General features: G+C 40.6%; 1 protein-coding gene across 2 annotated transcripts in view; it reads right to left on the reverse strand.

The window, feature by feature from the left end:
• The window catches only part of Adcy2 (adenylate cyclase 2), a 395,840-nt gene that overhangs the window by 245,990 nt on the left and 124,938 nt on the right, over positions 1 to 24,912 (reverse strand). For both annotated transcript variants that reach the window (XM_031360381.1, XM_031360382.1), the window contains one exon: positions 23,780 to 23,941. In XM_031360381.1, the coding sequence (XP_031216241.1) occupies positions 23,780 to 23,941 (162 nt within the window). The remainder of the gene's footprint in view (positions 1 to 23,779; positions 23,942 to 24,912) is intronic.

Below are 24,912 nucleotides of genomic sequence, written 5' to 3' on the forward strand. Positions count from 1 at the left end.
ACAATAGTCCTCACCAAATCAGTTTTCAGTGTTTATGAGTGACACAAAGGTTTTTATAGGAAAAAAGCAAAAAATTTTGCCTAAGACTGCTCCTTCCCCAAAGTTCCCATCCTCCCAAGCTACCGTATCAATCTCAAGTATCACCCCAAATCATGAAAGCTATCCATTGACATATATCTCTTAATGTGCATGGGCAGGGTAGGTGGGTGCATATCTGATTCTGATTTCCTGCAGAATTGTGAGTGATACACCTACTAACACAAATTAGAGTATGTACACCAACATTAAGTTTAGGTAACAGAGGCACTAGGAAAAGAAATAGTTTCAAGGGTAATGAACAACATTACACAGTGATAAAAGGTAAATTATAAAATACTGCAGAAAATTCTTAAATTTATATGTATCTAGTAACACAGTGAAGAAGCACATAAGAAAACACAGAATAAAGAAATAGACACACCTGTGATAAGTAGGGGACGCTACTCGCTATAAGTGAGAGAGGAAGTGAGCATCAGGCAAGTAGGAATGTACTGGACTTACATACCACTAATAATCAGTTGGACCCTCTTTGACGTTTACAGAACATTCTGCCTTACAACAGAGGACATATGTTCTCCTCAAAGGTATATTCACTATGACAAATGTGGCTCTGGATCATAAAACAAACCTTAATATATGTAAAGGAACAAAACCATATGAAACATGTTACAGAAGTAATGTTGCACTTCATAATAGAGTTAAACTCACCCTAACATAGAAATACAACTAGACACTCCCAAAAATGTACAAATTAAATAATATATTCATATCATTCATCAGTCAAGGAAATATCAAGATAAATTTAAGAACATTTTTTATGAATAACTGAATTTGTCAAAATTTATCCGGTACAGACAATATAGTACTTAGTTGAAAGTTCATGACATTAAATTCACATATAAGAAAAGAAGAAATGTCTAAAATACGCAGTAAAAATGTCTATCTTTCTTAGAGGGGGCAAATTAAACCAAAAATAATATTATAATTAGATCATAAATTAAGAAAACTAAAATTAAGAAAATGGAACAAAAATAAAAATGTAAATCTAGTCCTTTGAACAGATCAATAAAATAGACATTTCTACTAAAACAAAGTGAAGGACATTTCACATGACAGTTTGGTTTCATGCTGTAGTTATGCATACAGATGAAGTTCTGACTGTATTTTATTTTTCTTACTGAACAAATTTTGTCGCAGTAATGGAAACACTGAAGTTCCTAATGCCATGAGGTCATATGAGGTCACACATAAGGTCACATGAGGTCACATGAGGACTCATGAGGTCACATGAGGTCACAAAGCCTGGGATTCTGGCAAGTGGCACTGGATAATTTCACGGATAATTTTATGGTGGGTTGAAGAAATGGACCTTGATAACCTGGGCTGCAGGTCTCTGCTTGTTGTGCACCAGTTAAATGATTTGTCTTGTCAGACAAACACAAAAACAAGAGAATAAAAAAAGCTAATGGACATTTGTCCCAGTCTAGAACACTTGTATTGGTCTTTCCCTGTTGGGGTCTCCCAGCAAATCCTTCATACTGGAGGCTGGCACCCTACTGTTCTTAACCTCATACTACTAGACCTCTGTTGGCTTCCCATGGGTCAAGGTTTCTGTCCCTACTCCATTCTAAGCAGTTTTTTTTTAAAAAATAATTTTATTTTTTATTTTATACTCATTTTCTTTCTTTTTATTAGATATTTTCTTTATTTCCATTTCAAATGTTATCCCATTTCCTGGTTTCCCCTCTGAAAGTCCATCCACACCTGCTTCCTGGCCCTGGCATTCCCCTATACTGGGGCATAGAGCCTTCACAGGACCCTCTGCTACATATGCAGCTGGAGCCATGAGTCCCACCATGTGTACTCTTTGGTTAGTGGTTTAGTCCCTGGGACCTCTTAAGGTACTAGTTAGTTCATATTGTTGTTCCTGCTAAGGGGCTGTAAACCCTTTCAGCACCTCGGGTCCTTTCTCTACCTCCTCCAGAAAATGTGGTGCATTTATACATTGGAGTACTACTCAGCTATTACAAACAATGCATTTATAAGATTCTTAGGCAAATGGATAGGACTAGAAAATATCATCCTGAGTGAGGTAACCTAATCACAGAAGAACACACATGGTATGCACTCACTTATAAGTGGATATTAGTCCAGAAGCTCAGAATACCAAAATACAATTCACAAACCACATGAAACTCAAGAAGAAGGAAGACCTAAGTGTGGATACTTTGGTCCTTCTTAGAAAGAGGGACAAAATACCCATGGGAGAAGATGTAGAGACCAAGCTTGGAGCAGAGACTGAAGAAATAACCATCCAGAGACTGCCCCAATTGGAGATCCATCCCAAATACAGTCACCAAACCCAGACACTATTGTGGATGCCAATAATTGCTCGCTGACAGAAGCCTGTTATAGCTGTCTCTTGAGAGGCTCTACTAGTGCCTGACAAATACAACCATTGGATGAGTAGTGGGGTCCCAGTGGAGGAGCTAAGCAGGTTTTAAGCCAGTGTGATGCCCTTTGTTTGCCTAATTGTGAAAGGACAGAGCTGAGGCAGAACTCAGGCTTATTGTCTTCATGCTTGCCCTTTACAGATGGGGTACCCATGAAACTGTAGGAACTCCTTTGATGGCCTGACTATGGTCCTCAGTAAGGCTCATTGTTTATGTAATCCATAAACTGCTTCTTCATAAATTGGAATCCAGAATAGCAGTTATAGATAATGTGTCAAAAACTTGACCCTTTCTCAGTCATTGAGTAAAGCCAAGGCAGATATCTAGGGTTCTGTTTTTACTGTACTGAGTTCTGGGATGGTAATAGATCCTATTTAGGTACTGAAAGCAGGTAGCCATGGCATTCCACAGTGGTTTTGGCTGTGGGCTCCCCTGTCAGACTGCCTACACTCACTTATAACCACTGCCTGGAAGATTCCACTGTGGGGGAAGAAAGAGGAAGGGTAAGGAGCCCTGCTGTTTGGATGGAGAATGAATTGAGAGGTATTTGCCAACATCAATCAACTCCACTCTACTAAATATTAAACCAGTAGCAGTTATCAGCTCACTTCCTAAAAATAATTGTATTTTGTGCCAAGGACATCTGCATTCTCATTGTTTCATGCATGCAAACATCGTATTGTCCAACCTGCACCTACAAAAGAATTCCTAAATTTCTTTGTCATAGGATGTTCTGTGGTAGCAAAATTTTCCCCTTTTATGCTTAATCAGCATGTGTTCTGATGTATATGCTAGCAATAAAATCTAAGGCAATTCACTGAACCTTCTAAGCATGCTAAACTTCATCCAGCAACTGTGGAGATAGTTCAGTTAGTAATGTGCTTACCGTGCAAGTCCAAGGGCCTGAATTCAGTCCCAAGAACCAATGAAAAAATATGAGAGCATGGTTGTACATGCTTGTGATCTGTGGGATTCAGAGGCAGAGACAGGCAGATCTCTGAGGCTTGCTAGCTAGCCAGCTCACACTCTGCTCAAATGATTTTTCAGTAAGAGATGCTTTGCCAAAAACCAAGGTGATGGCTTCTGAAGAAGAAGAATGGCTGAGGTTGAAATTCATCCTCCATACACAAGTGCAGAAGCACTTGCATGTGCATTGTATATGTGCACTTGCACACACACACACACACACACACACACACCTTATTTAAGGTCTGTCTTCTGCTCAATTATTGTCAGCCTTTGTTCCACATTCATATCAACATAGGTTCCTACAGGAGTGTCTCATTATCACCCCTGTCAACAAACACCTTTGATAAAAATGTGGGACAGACAGAATGAAGGTAACCCTGCACAGTAAATCTAAGATGTTTCCCACAGACACATGCCCATCACTCACCATGAAGGCACATTCTCAGAAGTGCTAACATGTAGATGGTATGGTATCTCCAGGTAGTACTGCCTTCCTGGTCATGTTTCTCATCCCCAGAGAACTCAGGCAGGAGCTTAACATGCTGAAATACAGATGCCTCCCATTTCTGACAACCTGACAGCCCTCTAGTCTACCATGAACATGTGTTCCTAGCAGACCTTTAATACGTGGGGAGGAATGTGTATTTTCATGAATACATTTTCCTTTTACAAGTCTTGCATTTCACACCATCTGCTGATCTGGGCACTTCTCTTACTGCCAGTCAGCTTAAATTTTATTTTTAGATGCCAGCATTGGGCAGAGCATGAAAACCCTCCAGGCTACATTTTCAGACATCCTAAACAAAAAAATTTCAAGAGCCTTTGAAGACCTAATAAGAGTGGATCATGTCAGAAGCCAAAGCCACTTATAATCACTTGGTTGTTTCATAAAAGGAGAAACAAAATCTAATGTAAATGGATAATCTAAATGTACAGGCTCTAAATACAGAGGACTCTGTGGCATGGCCATGCACACTGGTCAGGGAAGTTGGCTATGGCTGGACAGCTGTGAGGAACAGAGTACTAGGGCAGCATTATTACAAGAGACAGAAAGCTAACAGTTGTACCAGCATGGCAACCAAAGCACAGGGTAGGCAACCCTCAGGAAGCTCTCTGCTCTTTCCTTAGTCTTCTTGGAATATGGACTAAAAACACCAGCAAGGAGTACCACTGCAGGAAAACCATGGGCCAGTATTCTTGTGTAAAATAAAACAGTCTCCTTTCATGAACAGTGGTCTGTCTTTGCAGAACAGAGACCCTAGCCAGTCACCGAGATGTGAGCTGTGCAGAACGCTGACCACTATGTGCTTGAGATGGTTCCGAACGTTTCCCTGGACACTTTGGGAAAATGCTTAGCAGACTGTAGAAGCCAAGTCAGGAAATTGGTGGCATGTGCGCGTGCCTACATTTCCCAGACACCCATGACAGAAAGGGATGTGGATGTGTCACTTGAAATTGAAGCATCTGCTGGAATTCCAGAAGATGTTCAGACACTTTCTGGCATCACCGGAATCAGAGATGGGGAAGGATAACAGCCCTAAGTCTCACGGCTAGAGTAGAGGTGTGGAGACCAATTAGGTTAAACCAATGGGGGATTTCACAGATGTGCTTATTCTGAGACTTGAGGAACATGAAGATGAGGTACAGTTCCAAGAGAAAGCTCACTCTGGAAGCTGCATACCCCAAGTCTTGGAAGAAAACAAATATCTATGCTGAGTAAGAAGATGACAGCAGTAGCTGTTCAATGACTGTGTAGGGTGATGTCCTGCTCTACTTGATGTGTGAGTAAAATTGATAGTTGGTATGCTGCCACAGACCACAGGCCACCTCTGTCTACTGCTTGTTTCTATAAACAACTTTCTTGAAGCTCGGCCACACCTGTTGGCATGCATATTCCCTGCTTGTGGCTGTTCCCAGAGCAGGCCCGTCACCAGATGGGCCATGATCTGAAAATATTTGCTCCACAGCCATTCCCAGAAAAACACAGAACACTTATTCTAAAGAAACATGGATCTGACTTTGTGGCTAAGGATTTTCTCCATGAGCCCTGATAACAATCCCACTGTCCAGCAACTGGCAAAACCCTGAATTGTTATAAAGAGGTGTTGCCATTCTGAAAGTACAGTATGGAACGTGGCAACCTAGTCAGTAGACAGGTACATTGTGAGGAAATGGGTACTCTTGTGAGCTGTTAAGTCTAGGTGGAGCCTCTCAGAGGACAACATGCTCTTGTCTGCAAGCATAACTGAGTATCATTAATAGTGTCAGGGATTAGTGCTTGCCCATGGGATGGGTCTCAAGTTGAGCTGGTTATTGGCTGGCCATTCTCTCAGTCTCTGCACCCTCCCCCATGTCTGTGTTGCTTGTAGAAAGGATCAATTTTGGGTGGAAAGTTTTGTGGGTGGGTTGGTGTCTCTATCACAGCAGTGGCATTCCAGTCTAGATATAAGAGATAGCCACTTCAGGTTCCATATCCCCAGTATAGTGAGTCACAGTATTGTCACCCCCATGGATTCTGGGGCACATGTTGCTTACAGGACTCTGAGTATATGTTCAAATAATTGAGGGTTTTCTTTTTAAAACGTTCTATCTGCAGAGTTATGGATGAATCCAGTTGCATAAACTCAATGACCTTAGTTCAGACCCCCAGAACCCACCTAAGAGCTAGACACAGTAACAATAAACTTATAATCCAATTGCTCCTGTATCAAGATGAGAAATGGAGACAGGAGAATCCAGAGCTCCTGGCACTGGCAGATAGTGTGGAATGACAACTGAATCTGTTGGTACCAAGGCAGAAGGCAGGGCCCATACCTGAGGTTGTCTGCTGGTTTCCATGCACCTGCCCTGGCATGCCTGCTTGAACTCTTATTCATGAAAACGCATAAACACCCCCTTTATATATACACCAGATACCACATTTACACCACTCTGCTCCTCACACACAGATCCCCCATACCACACTCATTTTGATAGAAAGTGCTGAGATGTAGAAATTTCTTAAAACGTATCTGCTGGATGATGACCTGGCAATTGACGTCAACTTTTAACACATTTCTAAACTTGTAGGAAGAAGACAATTTAGTTAGAAAAATATTTAATAAATTAGTTTTGAAGTCAGATATGGTGATGGAGCTGCCTGTAATCTCAGCATCTGGAAAGTGAAAGTAGGGAGATCAGGAGTTCCAGGTCACCCTTGGCTACGTGGGAATTTGAGGCTGTTCTGGGCTACATAAGACACTGTCTCAAAACAAAACAAACGGAAACAAACAATTTAGTTTTATGGAGAAATTAAACTACTCTTTATGCTTACCTCTCAGACAATGTAACCTTAGTTGTTGCTGGACTTCTAATTGTAATTGTTCTGTTTGATATAGAACAATACAGTGCTAAACATCATATAATTCATTACCTAACTGTTCAAGGAAATGACTACAGATGTTGTGATAGGTGTAAAATATTTTCTCCCACTTAAAAATCTTGGACAGTGGCTCTCTCATAACTTTAAAAGCTCAATATATATATATATATATATATATATATATATATATATATATATATATATGATTAAAAAATAAGCCAGAGAAAAGGGTGGGGTGGCAAAGCTATAACCTGATAAGGTGATGTTGCTCACTGGCCATGTGACCATACCCTCAGACAAATGGTACATATACCCAAATCCTCAGTCCAGTTCTGTTACTCTTTGTCTTCCACACATTGATCATAGGTGGCTAGAGAAGCTGAATCAGTTGCTCAAAGTCATGACCCAGTTATGAACTAGGACTTGAGCTCATGATTTCCTGACTCCAGGATGAAGGCTCCTGCCATGACATACCATGCTGCTGTATGGAAGGGAAACCATGGATTCAGTTCTGTGAGGTTTAGCTAAATTATACTTTACAAAAGAATGCAGCTTCTATATGCACTCCTATAGAAAACAAGTAACACTTCTAAGTTCTATAGATCAAAGCCCAGAATTTTACATAAAACAGACAGGAGGTTTATAAATCCAGCTGCAGTATATTCTGGGAGCCTGAATCTGAAGGGTCTTGCAAGGAAACATGGATGCCAGAGAAAGGAAAATGGACCTACTGTTAGAGCTCTCTCAGAAACCCAGGTACCCAGGACATACTTGCAGTCACTGAGGACTTCCTACAGGTGATACGTAAGCTTGCCTTTAAGTACCTACAAAGTATCAATGCTGGAATGCTCCATAGAGAGCAGAATAGCTGTAACAGAACTGAAAGGATCTATAAGGAGCTCAGATTCTATGCCAAGGAAGGGATGGGAAGATTGTAAGGCAGCTGGGAATGTGTTGTATCATATGGGGGTTGTTGTTAGCTCAGTACCAATAGACTATTGTATTCTTCCAGTGGTTAAAAGGGAAAAAAGGCCCTGAAATGGTCTTTAGGTGGATATGCAATGAGGCTAAGCTATTACAAAGACCTGACCAGAAAGGAAGTATCCAGACACACAGGAAGACTGAGGGGAGTTAAAGTACCATGCCAGAGGGAGAGTGAGAAACACCCTAAGATCCAGTGGTTGGGAGGACGATGAGCTGGGAAGGGAGCAAAGTGAGGAGGTCACTAGCTGGGAAGGAGTCACAAGCTGGGAAGTACTGAGCTGAGTTTGGGGGTGCCTGTTGAAGTTCCTGTGGAGTGTAGGCTGACTGGTAATGAAGGCACATACTTAACTTTGAAAGTAGAGAGCAACCAACTGATTTCTAAATCACATGCAAGTCAAAAATGAAAATCTTTACTTTGAGACGTTATAAATATTAGATTCTAAAACCCTTTAAATAATAAATAAGAGTTTCAAGTTTGCCCCCAAATAAACTTGAGGAGGTTTGTAATATTCCTATAAAAATGCATCTTAACACCAGGACTCTTCACTAAAGCTCACAGAAGCTTTGAAATTTCCCACGGGAGAGAGTTATAGCAAAGAAGGGAAATCACTGCAGCTTGCACATGTACGTTGGTTCACCTCATTTTTGTTTTTACTTGAAAAGTCTCAGATGAATTTATAAGTTTATCCATAAAACAATTTATGGCTGATTGGCATGCCACAAAACAGCCTTTGTAGCTGTTAAAGGAACAGAAAAGCAGATATAGAATGGGAAAGATATCCAAGGGGGGATTTCAATGCCTGCAAGTAATACAAGAATGAGGAAGGCCATGCATATGGCAGGGATACCAGTGAGGGCCACTTTAGGCCAGTAGGGAGTTGAAACCATGACTACTCTGGGAGTAGCTGGCCACATACTAGGAGGTAAAGTTCATGGTGTCTGGTCCATGCTGGAAAAATTAGGGGTGAAAGGTCAAATGTCCAAGGTGGGCAAGGTCAGGATGAAAGAGAGGAGGAGATGAAGATAAGTCAGGCCATGTAATGAATGCAGTTTAACTGGTGTTTTGTTATTGTGTCCACTTTTGGCTGGAAGGGCTCCAGTAATGACTCCTAAGTTCTATGTGATCAAGGTTCTAAGTAATAAAGCCCTTTGCCTCGGACAAGATCAAAACCAAACTAGGCTAGCCCATGGAATTTTAAGGCACTGTAGTCATGAGCTGTAGTTCTTGAAGATGTCTGAAAAAGATTCCCAGAGGAGGGCATTCAAAATGGGAATAAACACCTGTACCACTTGCCACCGAACAAGCCTCACAAGCATTTACTGGAATGATGGAGTTGCCATGCACCTCACCTGCACAGGTATGGGTGTCCAGGTCACCTCAATATCTTCACTGACATCCACCATTTTAATTCAACATCTGCCAGGTCCTCTGGTGCCTTTTAGTGATGTTATGTGGGGATACATTTCACTGGGAGTGCCACCATAAAATTATCCCCCGACTGGAGTCTAGATAATCTCCAGAGGATTGTGTCCCCATAGAGGTTCTGGTCTACCTCAGAGACTAGTCTATAGTCACAAAAATAATCTCCTCCTGCTTTATTAATAGGTCTAATCGAGGCTGCCTTTCACTGACAATATTTTGAGTGAGACATAAGGCAATTTTCTCTAGATTGGTGAGCCTAGCTTCTGCTACAGTATTCTGAAACTGCCTCTGTGTATGTAGGAAATTCAACCAGTGTTGTTTATTGCCTGGCTAAGTAGATAAAATACTGGCCCAGAGATAGAAGTTATAGGGTTATATAAAAGTAAACCTCCAGCCATTCTTCCTCCTATGGGTCATGTTAACTCAATGAAGGCAGTTCAATTTCAGTTCCCTTTTTCTGCCAATGACCAACAATCTCAGATCCTTGAAATCCTATCTATACATCCCATTTCTTCAATCACGTCTGTGTCTTCTTTCTGGTTACTCTACAATATTGAATGTTTGGAGTGCTCAGATGATTTAAATTCCATGTAAAGATCTGGATTGTCCTGAAGATAATAAGAAAGTGACATAATCATCTGACGAGGTTAAACTTGTTGTTGTCATCCGTCATGGTAACTGAAATGAGAGTTACTCCCAGAGTCTCATATGTTTGAATACTTGGTTCCCAGTTGGTAGAAAACTCTACCAATTATTTGAGAAAAATTTTCTTTCTCTGGTAAAGCATGCAACCAAGGCAACTTATAAAAGAGTTTAAGGGCTTATAGTTTCCGAGGGTTAAAGCCTATGTTTCATGATGAGTAGCATGGCAGCAGTCAGGCATGTACAGTGTTGGAGCAATAGCTAAGAGCCCACCTCTTAAAACACAACCATAAGGCAGAAAGGACTGTTTGGGAATGGCATGAGTTTTTCAAACCTCAAAGCCCACTCATAATGACATAGCTCATCCAACAAGCCACACCTCCTAATCCTTCCCAAGCAGTTCTATCAATTAGGGATCTTATTCAAACATATGAGCCTACAAGAGTCATTCTCACCCAAACCACTACAAGGCAAGTCATGGGTCCAAGCTTTGAGGCTTAAAACATCTCTTACCATTTCTAGTATGGATCAAAATGTGAGCTCTCAGCTGCTGTTTCAGCTGTGCCACCATGAATCCATCATAGACACTAACCCCTAGAACCATACTCCCAATTAAACTCTTTCTTTTATAAGTTGCCCTGGTCATAGTGTTTTATCATGTCAGTAGAAAAGTAAATAACAAACTCTTCAGAAGTACCTTTAAGGGATACCAGAACTAATTGATAGATATTTAACAGCCATCAGGGATGCTTAAGGAGGGTGAGTGTCACAGGGGAGAAATATCCATTCATCTTCTTGGCTTGGTAATAGTGAAGACACTTAGTACCTGCTGTGTATCTATATCTATTTAGACATTTGTGAGATCCATTACCCTGAATTTCAGGGTTTTAGTTACATGTGTACACATTTAATATATACCTTCAGTGATGGAGCATCATAACTTTTAAAAGACCTGAGTTCTGCCACAGATAGTTCTTTCCAAGGTCCATGGAATATGTGGCAGAAGGGGGCAAGGAAGACACAATGACACATAAACATGCTGACCTCTGATGTGTTGCGTCCCATGAAAGGTGAGAATGAAAACAGATAACAGGTTTTATAGAAGAGTGAAGTGTGGGCACCTCATCCCTCCCTCTTCCATCCCTACATCTATATCCACCAGTGGCCACTTAGGGCAGGGTAATGACACTGCCTCCACTTTTTAACTACACTTCTTTTCAACACAGAAGCAGGCTTGTCTTCTGGAAAGTGGTGCTAAAGGAGAGATGGAAGAAAGAATGTTCAAAGATTAGAATGGAAGACTTCTCTTCATAGTGTCCTAAACCATAGAACTATACTCAGGGAAACCACCCTGGGGCTGGGATCTAAGATAGTTTACACTGTAAACAACTCCCACACTCTCTTAGCATCTGCAACTTCTATCTCATCTTAGGTCCCTTTCTTGGTCTCTAGCTTGAGGATCAGACATAAAACACAAGGCAGATATTTAAGAAGTTTGTAAGAGCTAAATATTTGCAGTTTACCACGTGAAGAATACATTCCATCTTCCCAGCCTGAGAAGTAACCAGAACACAGAAAAAAAACAGGAAACACAGAAGTCATTTATGTTTTCAATATGAAAGGACAGAGCCTCCAACATGAGTGCAGTGAGTATCAAAGGCAAACAGGCACCAGCGTGTAGACAAAGAAAAGACACAGAAGTGGACATTCATGGAGGAGCTGACAGGCAGCTCCAGGAAAAAGAGCCTTGCTATTCAAGGCCTCACTTGGATGTGTGGAAGTTGAGCCCAAAGACTCACAGCTGCTGGGCTGTCGGTGAGAGCCTGCTGAGCTTGGGAAATTCAAGAAGCTGAACTAGGAAAGGTGTGAGGAGTGAGGCACACTGATACTGTGATCTTTATCCTGATACCATGAACATCACTGGCCATGGTGAACCATGATGATACACCCATGGCAGTCAGGAGCCAGCTCTCCAGGATTGCTTCTCTCCTTCCACTGTGGATTCTGAGGGTAGAACTCAAGTCATCATGACAGTAGTTCAAGTACCCGAAGTGCCCCAGTACATTCGTGACTATGAGGAGGTTGGCGGCAACGGTATGGACAGTGTAGAGCTCATGGAGATAGGGCTATGTTGGAAGCAGAAACAGGGCTGCCGGGAGTGGGGGGTGATCACTACATAAAAGCACTGCCACACAAGCCTGACAACAAGATCCATCCAAAAAAAAACAAAAAACAAACAAACAAACAAACAAACAAAAAAAACCTAGCAGTGAAGGAGAGAGCTGACTCCTGACTGCAATACATGCACATGGCCCATGTATTCCTGCACTCAAACGCCCATACTATGTTCACAAATACAAATAAAATAATAAAATAATAACAATAATGAATTATAATAATAAAATTAAATAGAAGTATTTTTTCAAGAGGATAATAAAAAGTAAGCAGGGCACCATCTTTAACCTTTAAGGCAATAACACTATCATTAATGATAAATGTGAAAATTACAAAAAGGGCTATTATAAAAAAAAATCACCACCACCACCAACAAAAGTTTTTCTAAGCAAAAAAGGAAATGCAAATCAAGTTCAAATTATGTAGAAAAATGGTAAGGGGCCTATCAAAGACTATGAGTTTAGTTGAGAAACTAATTATTTAGTTGAGAAAAATATGAATTACTTAACACAAAACAAAGCAAAGGAAAACTGAGATATTCATAAAAAAAACACAAAAGAAAAATAACTCAAACTGGAAAACAATGTGTACATCCAAAATTCCCTACTTGGAGCAATAAAATAAGAAATTATTAGCTGGATAGATCTAAAGTTGGAATACAGACAAGAGATTCATGAAGAAGTCTCTAGCCAGGGAAAAATAAATAGAAATATAAAAAAATGAAGTCATTAATAGATTCCTCAATTTGGAATGAGAAGTTGGTATTTATAAGAGACTATGTTTTACCAAACAAACTTCTGTGGAGAAATTAGATAAGCAGAAACATCTTTAGAGGAAAAACAGAAGATGGTATCTCATGAAATCTAACCTAGTCTAAGCGAATGCACTAAACACTGTAGTTTAAAGTTTGTGAATGAGCAAACCATGCAGAGCCAAGGGCAGTGATAGGATGTTTACTTTTGCCATTCTCAAGACAGATGCAAATTCCTTAATAACTCTCCAGCCAAAATTCAAGTAGAATGTGAGGTATAAGCATAGCATTCCTCCATAGGGATAATTATAGATTCCCAAGATTTATTCAACATTATGTAAGTAGGGAATTGTACAGTCTTGCCCACACTGGGTATACAAGTGTTTTGGTAACAGCTCAAGGTTCCTTCTCTAAAGAAAAGGCAAGTGATAAAACCATCTGTAAATAAAAGCAAATGATTCCTTCCTTCCAATTATAAACTTCTCTTGGCTTACCCCTGAACCTAATCTCTGTTTAGAAGAAGATCCGCCCTACTAAACTTAATGTTAGACCAGCTGGTCTACTTCACAGTCTTAAGGCTGGAAGTTTTTCTCCTAGAGGTAGCCTGAACATCAGCTGAAAGAAAATGAGGAATTTGAATTGTAAAGTGATCCACTTGGCAATGCCATTACTGTTTGTCTAGAGAAAGCAGATCAAAGGAGAAAGATCTACAGACACCAAGAAAGGTCATGAATGATGGTAAGGAGTGTTCATGGAGACCCATTAGGAGACCTTTCTTTCTCCCTCCCTTCTCTTGATCTTTTCCTGTCTCCTTCTATCTCCCTTCCTCCTCCTTCAATCTCCCTCACCTCTCTCTTCCTCTCCCTCCATCCCTTTTTCCTACCATCTTCCTCTCCCTTCATCTCCCTTCCCCTCCTTCCCCCGTCCCCTGTCAATCTTTTTCTCTTTGTTAAGGTGAGCAAAGAGCTAAGGGCAATTGTTTAGTAGTCTTACCTATCTGAAATTATCTCACAAAATAATCATTTTACTTTCCCTATGCATGAGAACTTCATTTACACAAGGGGGAAATACCCATATACCCTGAATTCAGTTAGCTTGGTTTTATTTTCCTGTTACTGTAAGTACTTTCACACAAGTTGTCTTCATTTGCTGTGTACCACAGAGCTTAAAATGCTCATGGGTGTTGGAGAACCAGAGAGCCAGAGAGCCATCTACGACAACCATGAGGGAGAGAAGTGAATCTACAGGTAACTGTATATAGGGCCACCCATGGTGAGGCTCAACAGTAGATCACCTAGTGTTATGACCACTATGTGTGTGTCTGCAAGTGTATGTGTGCATACACACACACACACATACATACATACACACAGATATACCTAGTAAACATACATATGTATATTGCTAGGTATATATTCAGTATAAAATTTGGGGGGAAAAGTTTTCTTAGATCAAACCACAGAAATTGTCATTAGAACATCCTTGATTTAGAATGGGTTCGATTACTAAAGCCACTGTTCTCATGAGAGGCAGAAGAAATGAAGATGCAGAGAAGATATAGCATATGAAGAGAAATAGATTCTTGCAGCCTGAGTCTAAGGAACAAATGACCCCCACTAGAAACAAGGACACTAGCATAAACAGATTTTCATTCTGAGTCTCTAGAGGTGACAGAACCTACCAATGCTTTGTTGTTTGGGTCTGTGGGAGAGTAAGCATGAGGTTTTATGGATTTCTAACTTCAAGAACTGGCATTTGTAGTGATTTGTTGCAATGGTCCTTGGGAAATGATGCTGTATCTCAGCAGGCAGAGGTGGTAGAGATGCAGAAAGAAGCCATTGCCTGTTCTCAAGACCACACACCAAGATTTAGAGTGTCAAGTCTATCTAAGCAGGGTACCCTAAGGCTAGAGAGCATGGGGAGAAAACAACCTTCCTCCAGGTTGGTTTAGAGATGCAGTGAGCTTGTTAGGAATAACTCCAAGATACAATTCACAGACCACATGAAGCTCAAGAAGAAGAAAGATCACAGTGTGGATACTTTGGTCCTTAGAAGGGGGATCAAAATATCCATGGTAGGAAATACAGAGACAAAGTTTGGGGCAGAAACTGAAGGAAAAATCATCCAGTGACTGTCCCACCTAGGGAATCCATCCCTTATACAGTTACCAAACCCAGACACTACTGTGGATGCCAACAAGTGCTTACTGACAGGAGCTTGATATAGCTATCTCCTGAGAGGATCTGCCAGTGCCTGACTAATATAGAAGTGGATGCTCACAGCCATCCATTGGACTGAGCACAAAGTCCCGAATGGAGGAGTTCGAGAAAGAACCCAAGGAGTTGAAGAGGTTTGCAGCCCCATAGGAACAACAATATGAACCAACAAGTACCCCCAGAGCTCTCAGGATCTAAACCACCAACCAAAGAGTACACATGGAGGGACCCATGGCTCCAGCCACATATGTAGCAGAGGATGGCCTTGTGGGACATCAATGAGAGGAGAGGCCTTTTGTCTCGAGAAGGCTTGATGACCCAGTATAGGGAAATGCCAGGACATGGAAGCAGGAACATGTGGGTTAGTGAGCAGGGAGAGGGATAATGGGATAGGGGTTTTTTTGGAAGGTATAAAATTTGCAATGTAAATAAAGAAAGCATCTAATGAAAAAAGGAATAATAACTCCAGGAACAATGCCAAAGGGGGCCCACTGCACCCATTGACAAGTCGGTCTCTATGCACTCAGTCTGGCATTGATGCATTTGTGCCCCTTACAGAGGGTTTCCAAAGTCATGCTGTTTGAACCCAGAGGAGTTCAGACCCTTGGGGATTAGCAAACTTCTGGTCAGTGAGGTGTGGACTTGGAGAGCCACAGTTGCATGAAGCTTGCCATCTTGCATCTGAGGAGAGCACACTACAGAATGGGTAATCAAAACCAGACTTCAGCTCAGATGGTCTCACACCTGTGAGATCCACCTCCCTCCCTATTCAACTTTGACTGTGACTTGGTTGCTCAGAGTATTTTTATGTTCCATTTCTCTTAAAATCTATGAACCCATATAAAATAAAATAAAACTACATTATTGCTGCTATTGTTATTTATTGAGAGCAAAATACTACCCTGTCCTGATAGTGGGATGTTTATATACAGTACCTGTCATTGTTATTAATGGAATCTGAAATTTTTCATAGGCTCGGACATCCAATACCTGGAGGTCAGGTGATAGAGTTACTTTGGGAGGTTGTGGAATGTTTAGGAGATTGAGCCTAGATGGCCAAAAGGGGTTTCTAGGAACAGGCCTTTAAAAGTCACAGCCAAGCCTTTGATGACGGTGTGCTCTTTGCTTCCTGGTGCCATACACTCTTCTTACCAAGAAAAACACCATGTCTCCCCTGTTCTCACGATAGACAGACTCCCTGAAATAACTTGTTTCTGTCAAGTATTGTGATTACAAAAAGCAACCAATACAATAGACTATGTACTCAGCACCAAGGCCAGCGGCCATACCACCTCATCAGCCATTTCTGTTGATACTGTTCAGGCGAGAATAGAGGCTCACACTACTAGGATACCTCATGAAACTTACCTGCTGTAGGAAGTTAATAAAACTTACAAGGTTCATAGTCTCCTGCCCAAGGTTGTATGCACCATAAACTACTGCTATTGAGAAGAGACTCTTCTATGATGCAACCCATAAGGAAGGCCACTGGTGTTATTTTTGTGAGTTATTATCTATATGCTTTTTGCTGAGGCAGATGCTTCTGTAAATAACTCCACATCCATGTTCGCGGGAGTAACCCTAATGAATTCATTGGTTCACAAAGCTGGAATTGGGTGGTATTTCTTTGGTATGTAATCAGTGCCCTATATGGAAGTGAATCAGCATTTTTTTCTTGTTACCACTGAAACATACATACAACATTCTGAACCAGAGGTTTATGTTTACTAGCAGTTCCCAAGCACCAAGACCGAAGGAGAGGAAAAGAAGTATGAAATTGGGTGGAGGGAGAACTTGAACTGTAGTACAGAGATGTGATTCAGTATGTTCTGGGGCTGAAGAGAAGATCCATCATGGGGTCAACACAGAATGAATATACCCTTAACATGGTCAGTCTGAGAGATGTGCCACCATCAGAAGAGCAATACGGTCCTGGGTATAAGGTATCTATAGACATTACATAGTTCGTGTGGGGGCTGACCGATGAAAATCAACATAAGACAAGTTTTTCAAGTGTTAGCAGCCCATACATTCTGTGGGAGAAGTTGGGTACATCACCTGCATATCTACCACACATAGGTTTAAGGCAGAAGTGAGACCTAAACCCAGGTCCTTCTTGATATCAAGAAGCTTCTTCTGCCCAGCTCCCATGCTCCTTGCTATATCAAAATGTTAATGAACGTCAGAGAGGAATTTCAGCAATAGTGAACCCAAGCCTTGAGTCTGTCTTAGCAAGGTCTCTTGTCTCTCAGGAGATGAGAATCAGTGTTCTTATGCTCTGATGACTCTCTGTGTCACTGGCCTTTCCAGCTTGCTGCATTTATTGGGAATGTTGTATATCTACCAATAAATTGTTAATACCAATCCTTGATTCTTTAAGTGCTATATGCCTGGTTCAGTTAAGTTTTTAAATTTATTTCATTATTTCATCATTTCTGCTGTCTTTGAAATGAATGATCTGACTGTCCACTCTTTCCTTCACTGAATAAAATGAGCTGAATGCATTCCTAAAACACCATCAGTCAGGGGCAAGGGCTACCTTTTTGTTGTTCTTGTTCTTGTTCTTGTTCTTGTTCTTGTTCTTGTTCTTGTTCTTGTTCTTGCTCTTCTGTTGTCGTCGTTGTTGTCTTCTTCTTCTTCTTCTTCTTCTTCTTCTTCTTCTTCTTCTTCTTCTTCTTCTTCTTCTTCTTCTTCTTCTTCTTCTTCTACCAATTGTCCCCATTTCTTTAAATCATTAGGCTCAACTACAAATCTGTCTTTCCAAACTATCCCCAAGAGTCATGTTCTACCCTAGAGAGGACTGCTCAGGACCATTGCAGTTTTCTTACCAAGGACAAATGGTTAATACACATCACAGAAGCTTCATTCTGTGTTCAGGTTCACAGGAGAAGGGGAAAAACATATGAGCCCTCACTGACAATTCTCATCTTCTAATTCCCTTCAGTGTGTTTCAAAGAATAATGGCCAACACTTTAGTGAATATTGTGAATCAAAGTACATCACAAACTACCTCCATCCATTTAAAGTAAATCTTTGGAATTATCAGAGCTGCAGATATTTCCAAGAGTCAAACCAAAGACACATGAATTAGTGAAGATGGGAGGAAAATCACTCCAGACTTGTCAAATAAAATGCTGATGAATGGTGCAGAACTAACTCTGATAGATTTGTCAGTGTAACATGTGCAGAGGGTCATTCTTTTAAACAATGGAAGTTACATAGTCCAGATGCTAAAACCAGTAAGGGAATAAACATGGTTTACAAATTATAATCTTGCCTTATTTTTCAAAAAATATATGCACCCTTTATCAAATCTTTAAGAACAGGAGAGGATTCTGTTCAATACCCCTCAACACACACACACACACACACAACATATAAAGACCACAGAATAAACCTAGACCTCACTCTAAAACAGGCTACTAGCTGCAAACATGAAATCTGGTCTCAAACGCTCGTGTTTTCACTCTAGAAATTGCTGAAAATTTTAATGTGATTTTTATGTCCTGAGGTCAGAGTTACTGTTGCTCACTTCTTTTGTTTCCCCCATGGGCCAAGGTGAAATTTGTCTTCAGTCAGAGCAGTGGCACAAAGGTTGCATGGGGAGGGGCAGGGGAAACAAGAGTAGGAGATTTGCTCTCATATTTGCTCTCAACTTTATTCACATGACCTACTTTTTTCACATGACACACCTATTTTCTCTTCTTCTCTATTCCAATCCCCTATTCCTTCCAAAACCAAATGCCTTCAGATCACATAAGCAACCATTTACTAAAACAAGATATGAATTAGACTCAATCCATACCCCTGTGGAAAAATAATATTTGGTACTCTTTGTAAAAAAACAAAACACAAAACAAAACAAAACAAGACAAAACCCAGGAGGACAGGGATCCAAATTCCTGGCAATTAGTCTCTTCCACACCAGAAACTGGGCAGCTGGTAACCTGCTGTTTTTCCTTTGAGCTGCTCAGATTAGACCTCAAATGCAATTTAATTCCAGATGCCAATAGACACTTCCTGAATTACACTTCATCTCAGTTACACAACAAATCCACATCACCATTGATTCCAGACTTGCCACAGACAATTGTCCACATTAGATGCAGTGAAAATGCTCCACGTTTTCACAACTTAAATATATTAAAGCTTCCACAGTGTCAAAGAATCCTGTACCAATTTCCCTGACATCTGAGTAATCCTGTTAGCAAACCAATAAGCAGTCCTTAGCTCATCTTCTTTCATAAATATGGATTCTCATATAACTGACTTACTTAAATAAATCTATATTCAAATTTCCCTCCTCTCCCAAGGGAAAAGAAAAAATATATGAAATGAAAATTCAGAACAGGCTGTGAATACCAAGGAAGTAAAGATTTAATAAAAGTGACTAAAATTCAAATACAAAATGCAGTCATGGTGCATAGATAGGGATGCCTGAAAATTTCTTGAAGTTGGTTAGGTATTGTGGAAACTGTCATGAGAACCTCTAAAAGTGAAGAAAATGGAAGCCAGGCAAGATACATATTTAAGATTCAAGAGTTCTCAGCAGTACAAGCTTCAGGCTAGATGAAGCCTACTAAGTGTTGGACCACTGCCCTTGGCTGTGAGGCAAGATTCCAGGCTTCCCTTCTTTCATTGGCTGCCTACCTGTTCACTCCTGAGGCTCAGACAGGATTCAGCCAGCACAACAGGGGACTGGTTGTCCCATCTAGCCTTTGTTGACTACATTTGCTTACTTTGGTTGAAAGGTAAGCAAAAATGACTCATTGTTTTCAGTTTTTAGGAATTGTAACCAAACACCTATTATCCAACAAGTAAAAGTAAATTGTTTTCTAGTTAATTGTGAAATGCTAAAAGTTTATGGTAGTTATACTAAAATGACCATGTGAAAATAATAGTCTTTTTACACTGACAATGTAAAAACTTTTGCTCAGGTTCCTGATATTTTGTAGGTTTTTTTTTCTTGTCATTATTAAGGAAGTCTAGAATGTGGTCATAATTGCAGGTTCCATATAAAGTCATGAACAAAAGAAAAAAAATTATTTGAAACACAGTAGGAAAAGAAAGAGAAAATAATCATTAGAACATATTCTCAAATTAGTGACCAATTGAAACCCGATTGTACCTCATCTGTACTCCCCCATAAACAATGATGCTTTCAGAATATGCTCCTTCTTTGTCCTCCCTCTTCTCCTGCCCATCCTGGCTGCCTACTTCTCTCTTAGACGCTGCAGTCATAGTGGCAGCCTCACATAGAAAGATCCTCAGATCCTGAAGTATAGACAGGTTTTCAGAGAGGAAGCTGGAGATGGTGGTGTCTGAATTGTGAGACTGGTTTTACAAGGAGATTAAGAATCATAGAAGCTATTATTTTTGCAACTATTGGTCAAAAAACACACATATGTGCTGGATGAATGTGACCAGCAGCTTCCTGACTGCCATGCTGGCCTCAGAGTCCTACTGCTGTGTCATTCCCATCATGATGAACCATATCTCCTTTGGGACTGTAGCCAAAATAAATCCTTTCTCCTCTAACTTGATTTTTAAGAATATTTTATTACAGCAATGAAAAATTATATTAATACTAGTATATATAACAACAAATGGAGCTGTCAATATGTGGGCCCCACCTTGGCATGATGCTGACATCCCAATAGCAAAACCAAACAAGACTAAAAAGTCCCCAATGCCTGAATGTTACCTCTAAACTTTCTCCACTACAAAGAAGCAGAGGATAGAGTCTGTAACTCAGTTGTCATAATGCTGAGTATGCAACTAAAACCTGTTTCCTGTGGTATATACCTCTAATGACAACACTTAAAAAGCAGGAGGATGAGAAGTTCAAGGTCATTCTCAGCTATGGAGAGTTTAAGGCCAACGTGGAATGCATGAAACCCTGTCTTGGTAAATAAAATAAATTAATGAACAAGTAAATATGTAAGGAAAATAGAGATACTTAATTTTAGACATAGCTAGGGCCAAACAAGATGAGCCTGAAAGCTCTTATTCTAGAAGACAGAAAAGTTCCAAGAAGATGAAGATGTTCCCAGAAGGCTAACACCAGCCTGACTTTTTTTCTGCAATAGATTTGCTTTAACACCTATTAAATAAAGACTTCGGAAATGGACTTACAGGGTCTTTTTGTCTTTCCAATGTTATCTTTACATGAAATACGATAGCATTAAGCACTGTTAAAGTCCTTTATATAATTCCACAATTATCTTACCTCTGGCTGCAAGCCAGCATATTTTCCTACTAGTTTTGAGAAAAGAGTAAAAAAAAGATGTATACTAATCTTTTTCCAATTTCTTTCGCTAACAAAGATAACAATGCATCAAAAAATTCAATACAAAATGCAATGACCTAAAACACACCTACTTCTTCATAAAGCATTGCCTTTACCTAATTGTTTTATTGCTATAAGAGCAATTAAAGCCTCTGCCCAAAGATGTAATACTTCATTTCCTCATGAAGGAAGCAGAGAAATTATTAAGTGTGTCCCAGAATGTACACAGTGGAAACTTCCACTGTGCCACAAAACATGAAACATCAAGGGCCCTGCTGCCGGCATGAGGATGAAGACAGTTTTCCACAGCTGTACCCAGAATGTAAAGGGGCTGAGTGGATTCTCTACTTGCTACTGCACACAGCTACCCACCGTGGGAGCTGAGCTTCCTGCTGCTGGCAGTCAGCATGGTATGACCCTTGATAGGAGAAAGTGGAAATCTCTCAGGGCTGCAGAGGGCAGCATGAAATGCAAAGCAGAGGAACAAACCTGGGTGGAAGCTGCACACAGGAGTTTCAGAAACTTTTTCAGGCTCCATAGGATCATCATTTCCTTGAATGCCATGGGAGTTGTATGGAGTTGTGGTTTATGGAAAGAGGGAAGATGTGAGTCAAAGAGCACAGGTAATGAGAGGAACAAGTTTGATGTCTCACAACATGTATAGTGACAGGTATGTAAATTGGTCTCATAAATAATTATTGCACCATGTGTTTGCATATGAATTCATTACACTGTGCAGCTTGAATGTATGTAGTTGTTATTTGCTCATATATCTTAGTCAGGGTTCCTATTTCTGCATAAAACATTATGACCAAGAAGCAACTTGGGGAAGAAAGGGTTTATTCAGCTTACACTTCAGTCAAAACTGGAACTTACACATGGTAGAAACCTGGAGGCAGGAGCTGATACAGAGGTCATAGAGGGGTGCTACTTACTGGATTGCTTCCTCTAGCTTGCTCAGCTTGCTTTCTTGTAAGTACTCAGGACTACCAGCCCAGGGATGGCACCATCCACAATGGGCTGGTCACACCCTTGATCACTAATTGAGAAAATGCTTTACAGCTGGATCTCATGGAGGCATTTCCTCAAGGGAGGCTCCTTTCTCTGTGATAACTCCTGCTTGTGTCAAGTTGACACACACAAAACCAGCTAGTATACCTTCTGACACTCTAAAGTGCTATACTTAACCTTCATCCATTTGAATGAATGCTGGCTGGCCTCTGTGTGTCAGGTGGTGCAGTCCCAGAACACCATGTAAAGCTGGAGACTATCACCTTTGCTCTCACTGTGGACAGAGGGTGCTATTATACCTTGAGTTTTATAATGACCTCAGACACTCTTGTATTGAAGGATGGGATCCAAAACAGCAGAGCAAGGGCGAATGGGAAAAGAGAGCTCTAACTTCATGAATGGATTAAAGCACTGGTTGATTCAAGGGTAAATGAGATGCTAGGGGGTGTGGCTTCTCAGAGGAAGCAGGTCAGAGGGCATGAGGGCTTGGCTTTGAAGATATATTTGTCCCCCAGACCCTTCTTTCCAATCTTCTTCCTGACTAAGGAAGAAGTTAGTCATATGTATTCACCTCATGAACACCTACCTTGTTTCTCTCCCTCCACAGAAGTCCCGTTGGTCATGTCTAAAACTCCTCTTTTTGTAGTCAGGATGCTGCTCAGCATTAAGAGGAATACCCAACATTCCAAGGCTCTGGTTCAATTCCATCACGCCCCAGAATTAAATAACCCCTTCTATTGGCACAGTGCTCATCACAGTGAAACTTGTATCCCTAGTACATTTTATACTGTAGACATATTTGTTGTGACTGTCCCAAGACAGCAAAATAAAGCATACATTTTTCTCATAAAAAAGGGACAGTGTTAGGAAGAACTCCAAATTACGAACCCTCGTGTTTGTGGATACACATAATAGGGAATCAAATAGCTTTTAAAATGCTTTTAACTAATTAAATAGAATGGCTTCTTGAAATATCACTTATGAGCAAGGCACAAATTTGCTGCTGTAGCATTTTAAAGAACTCTGCTTTTTATGCTCATAGATCTGCCAGAAGACTAAGAAATTAAAGTGGTTTTTTTTTTCAATACTCCATAAAGAAAGATGTTGGGGGTGACTTATGCTTCTAATTATATGATGTTTCATACTAAAAGTAGGAGTCCTAAAAATTATAATATATAATAAGATTCCAATGTATACCTTTGCTTCCAAAATTATATCACTACTCAGCAATCAGCAAAATAGTGCGCACACACACACACACACACACACACTCAAGTATCCTATGAACATTTTCTCATTGCTGCTAATGGCTAAGTAACTATTGGTCCTACTGGTAGAGGAGAACAAGGCTCACCAGCCCTTGCAGACCATGTCAAGGAGCAGTCAACAAACCCACCCTGGCAGCTCTGACCGATGCTAAGAAGAGCTGTGAAAGGCCAGTGGTTCCCATGAGGAAGGGCACTCACCTGCCAGAACAGGTGCTCCTTGGCCCCTGGTGTTGCAGACAGGTAGACGCTCAGCACTATCGTATGAGATGAAGAGGTGAGGACGCTGGCAATGATGGCATCTCGCATGTTGAAAGGAAGCATGGTGTACACCACAAAGATGATGAAGAGGAAGAATGACACCTATAGAGGGAAGAAAAAAATGGAGCATCAGACAATCCCAGTTTTATTTACCTCCAAAGAAGGCAGAAAGCAACATGCTCATTTGAGAAATGACATCATCACAAAATAGAGTCGAACAAACACATGAATTATAACAGGGAACTACATCTAGGCCTAATGCAGGAAGCACTGGCCATGGAAATGTGAGGACCCAAGGCTGAATCCCTGGAACCACATAAATCTGGATGTGATAGCCACAGACGCTTACGGTGAGATCTAGGAAGCAGACACTTGGTAGACACCCTGAAGCTTGCAGGGCAGCTAGCCTGCCATGGGCAGTGGAAATAAATGCTTAGACCCTATGTCAGGGCAGAAGGTGAAAACCAATACTTGAGATTGTTCTCTGTCCTCAATATTTGTTGTAGCACATGCACAGATATGCGTATACACAGACTAAATTAAAAGGGGAAGGGAAAAAGAGTGGCTTGCCATTGTGATGGGGAAATGGTTTCTTGTGTGGGACTTCAGATTTTAGCAAGCAAACTACTGCATACAGAAGACTGCCCTTAGGGGCACTTGTGTTAAAGAGCAAAGCCAATCTCACATCCCTGAGGCTTGGAGTCATTGCTTCTGAGTTTGCAAAGGTAGACATACAGTGCTTGGGTGCAGATTGTCCAGTTCTTGTGGAACAGGTTAGTGCTCCCGGGTGAAGAGGTTAAACATAGAATGACCCTCTGATCCTCTGGCTTCAGTCCTTAGCATGGTATTTTAAAATATATGCATGCACATATTAATCATAGCATTCGCATATCAATTAAAAGATGGGAACACATCCAGCAGTGAGTGGATAGCTATGCTCACTGTCATATCTACACACCAGAATGTGATTCACGAATAACATGAATTAAAGTTTTGACATACAACACAATGTGGAAGAACCTCAAAGTCTCTACATTGTACAATTCCTTTTATATAAACTATGTGTAGTTAGT

The sequence above is a fragment of the Mastomys coucha genome, unplaced genomic scaffold (genome assembly GCF_008632895.1).
Source record: "Mastomys coucha isolate ucsf_1 unplaced genomic scaffold, UCSF_Mcou_1 pScaffold8, whole genome shotgun sequence".
Lineage (NCBI taxonomy): Eukaryota > Metazoa > Chordata > Mammalia > Rodentia > Muridae > Mastomys > Mastomys coucha.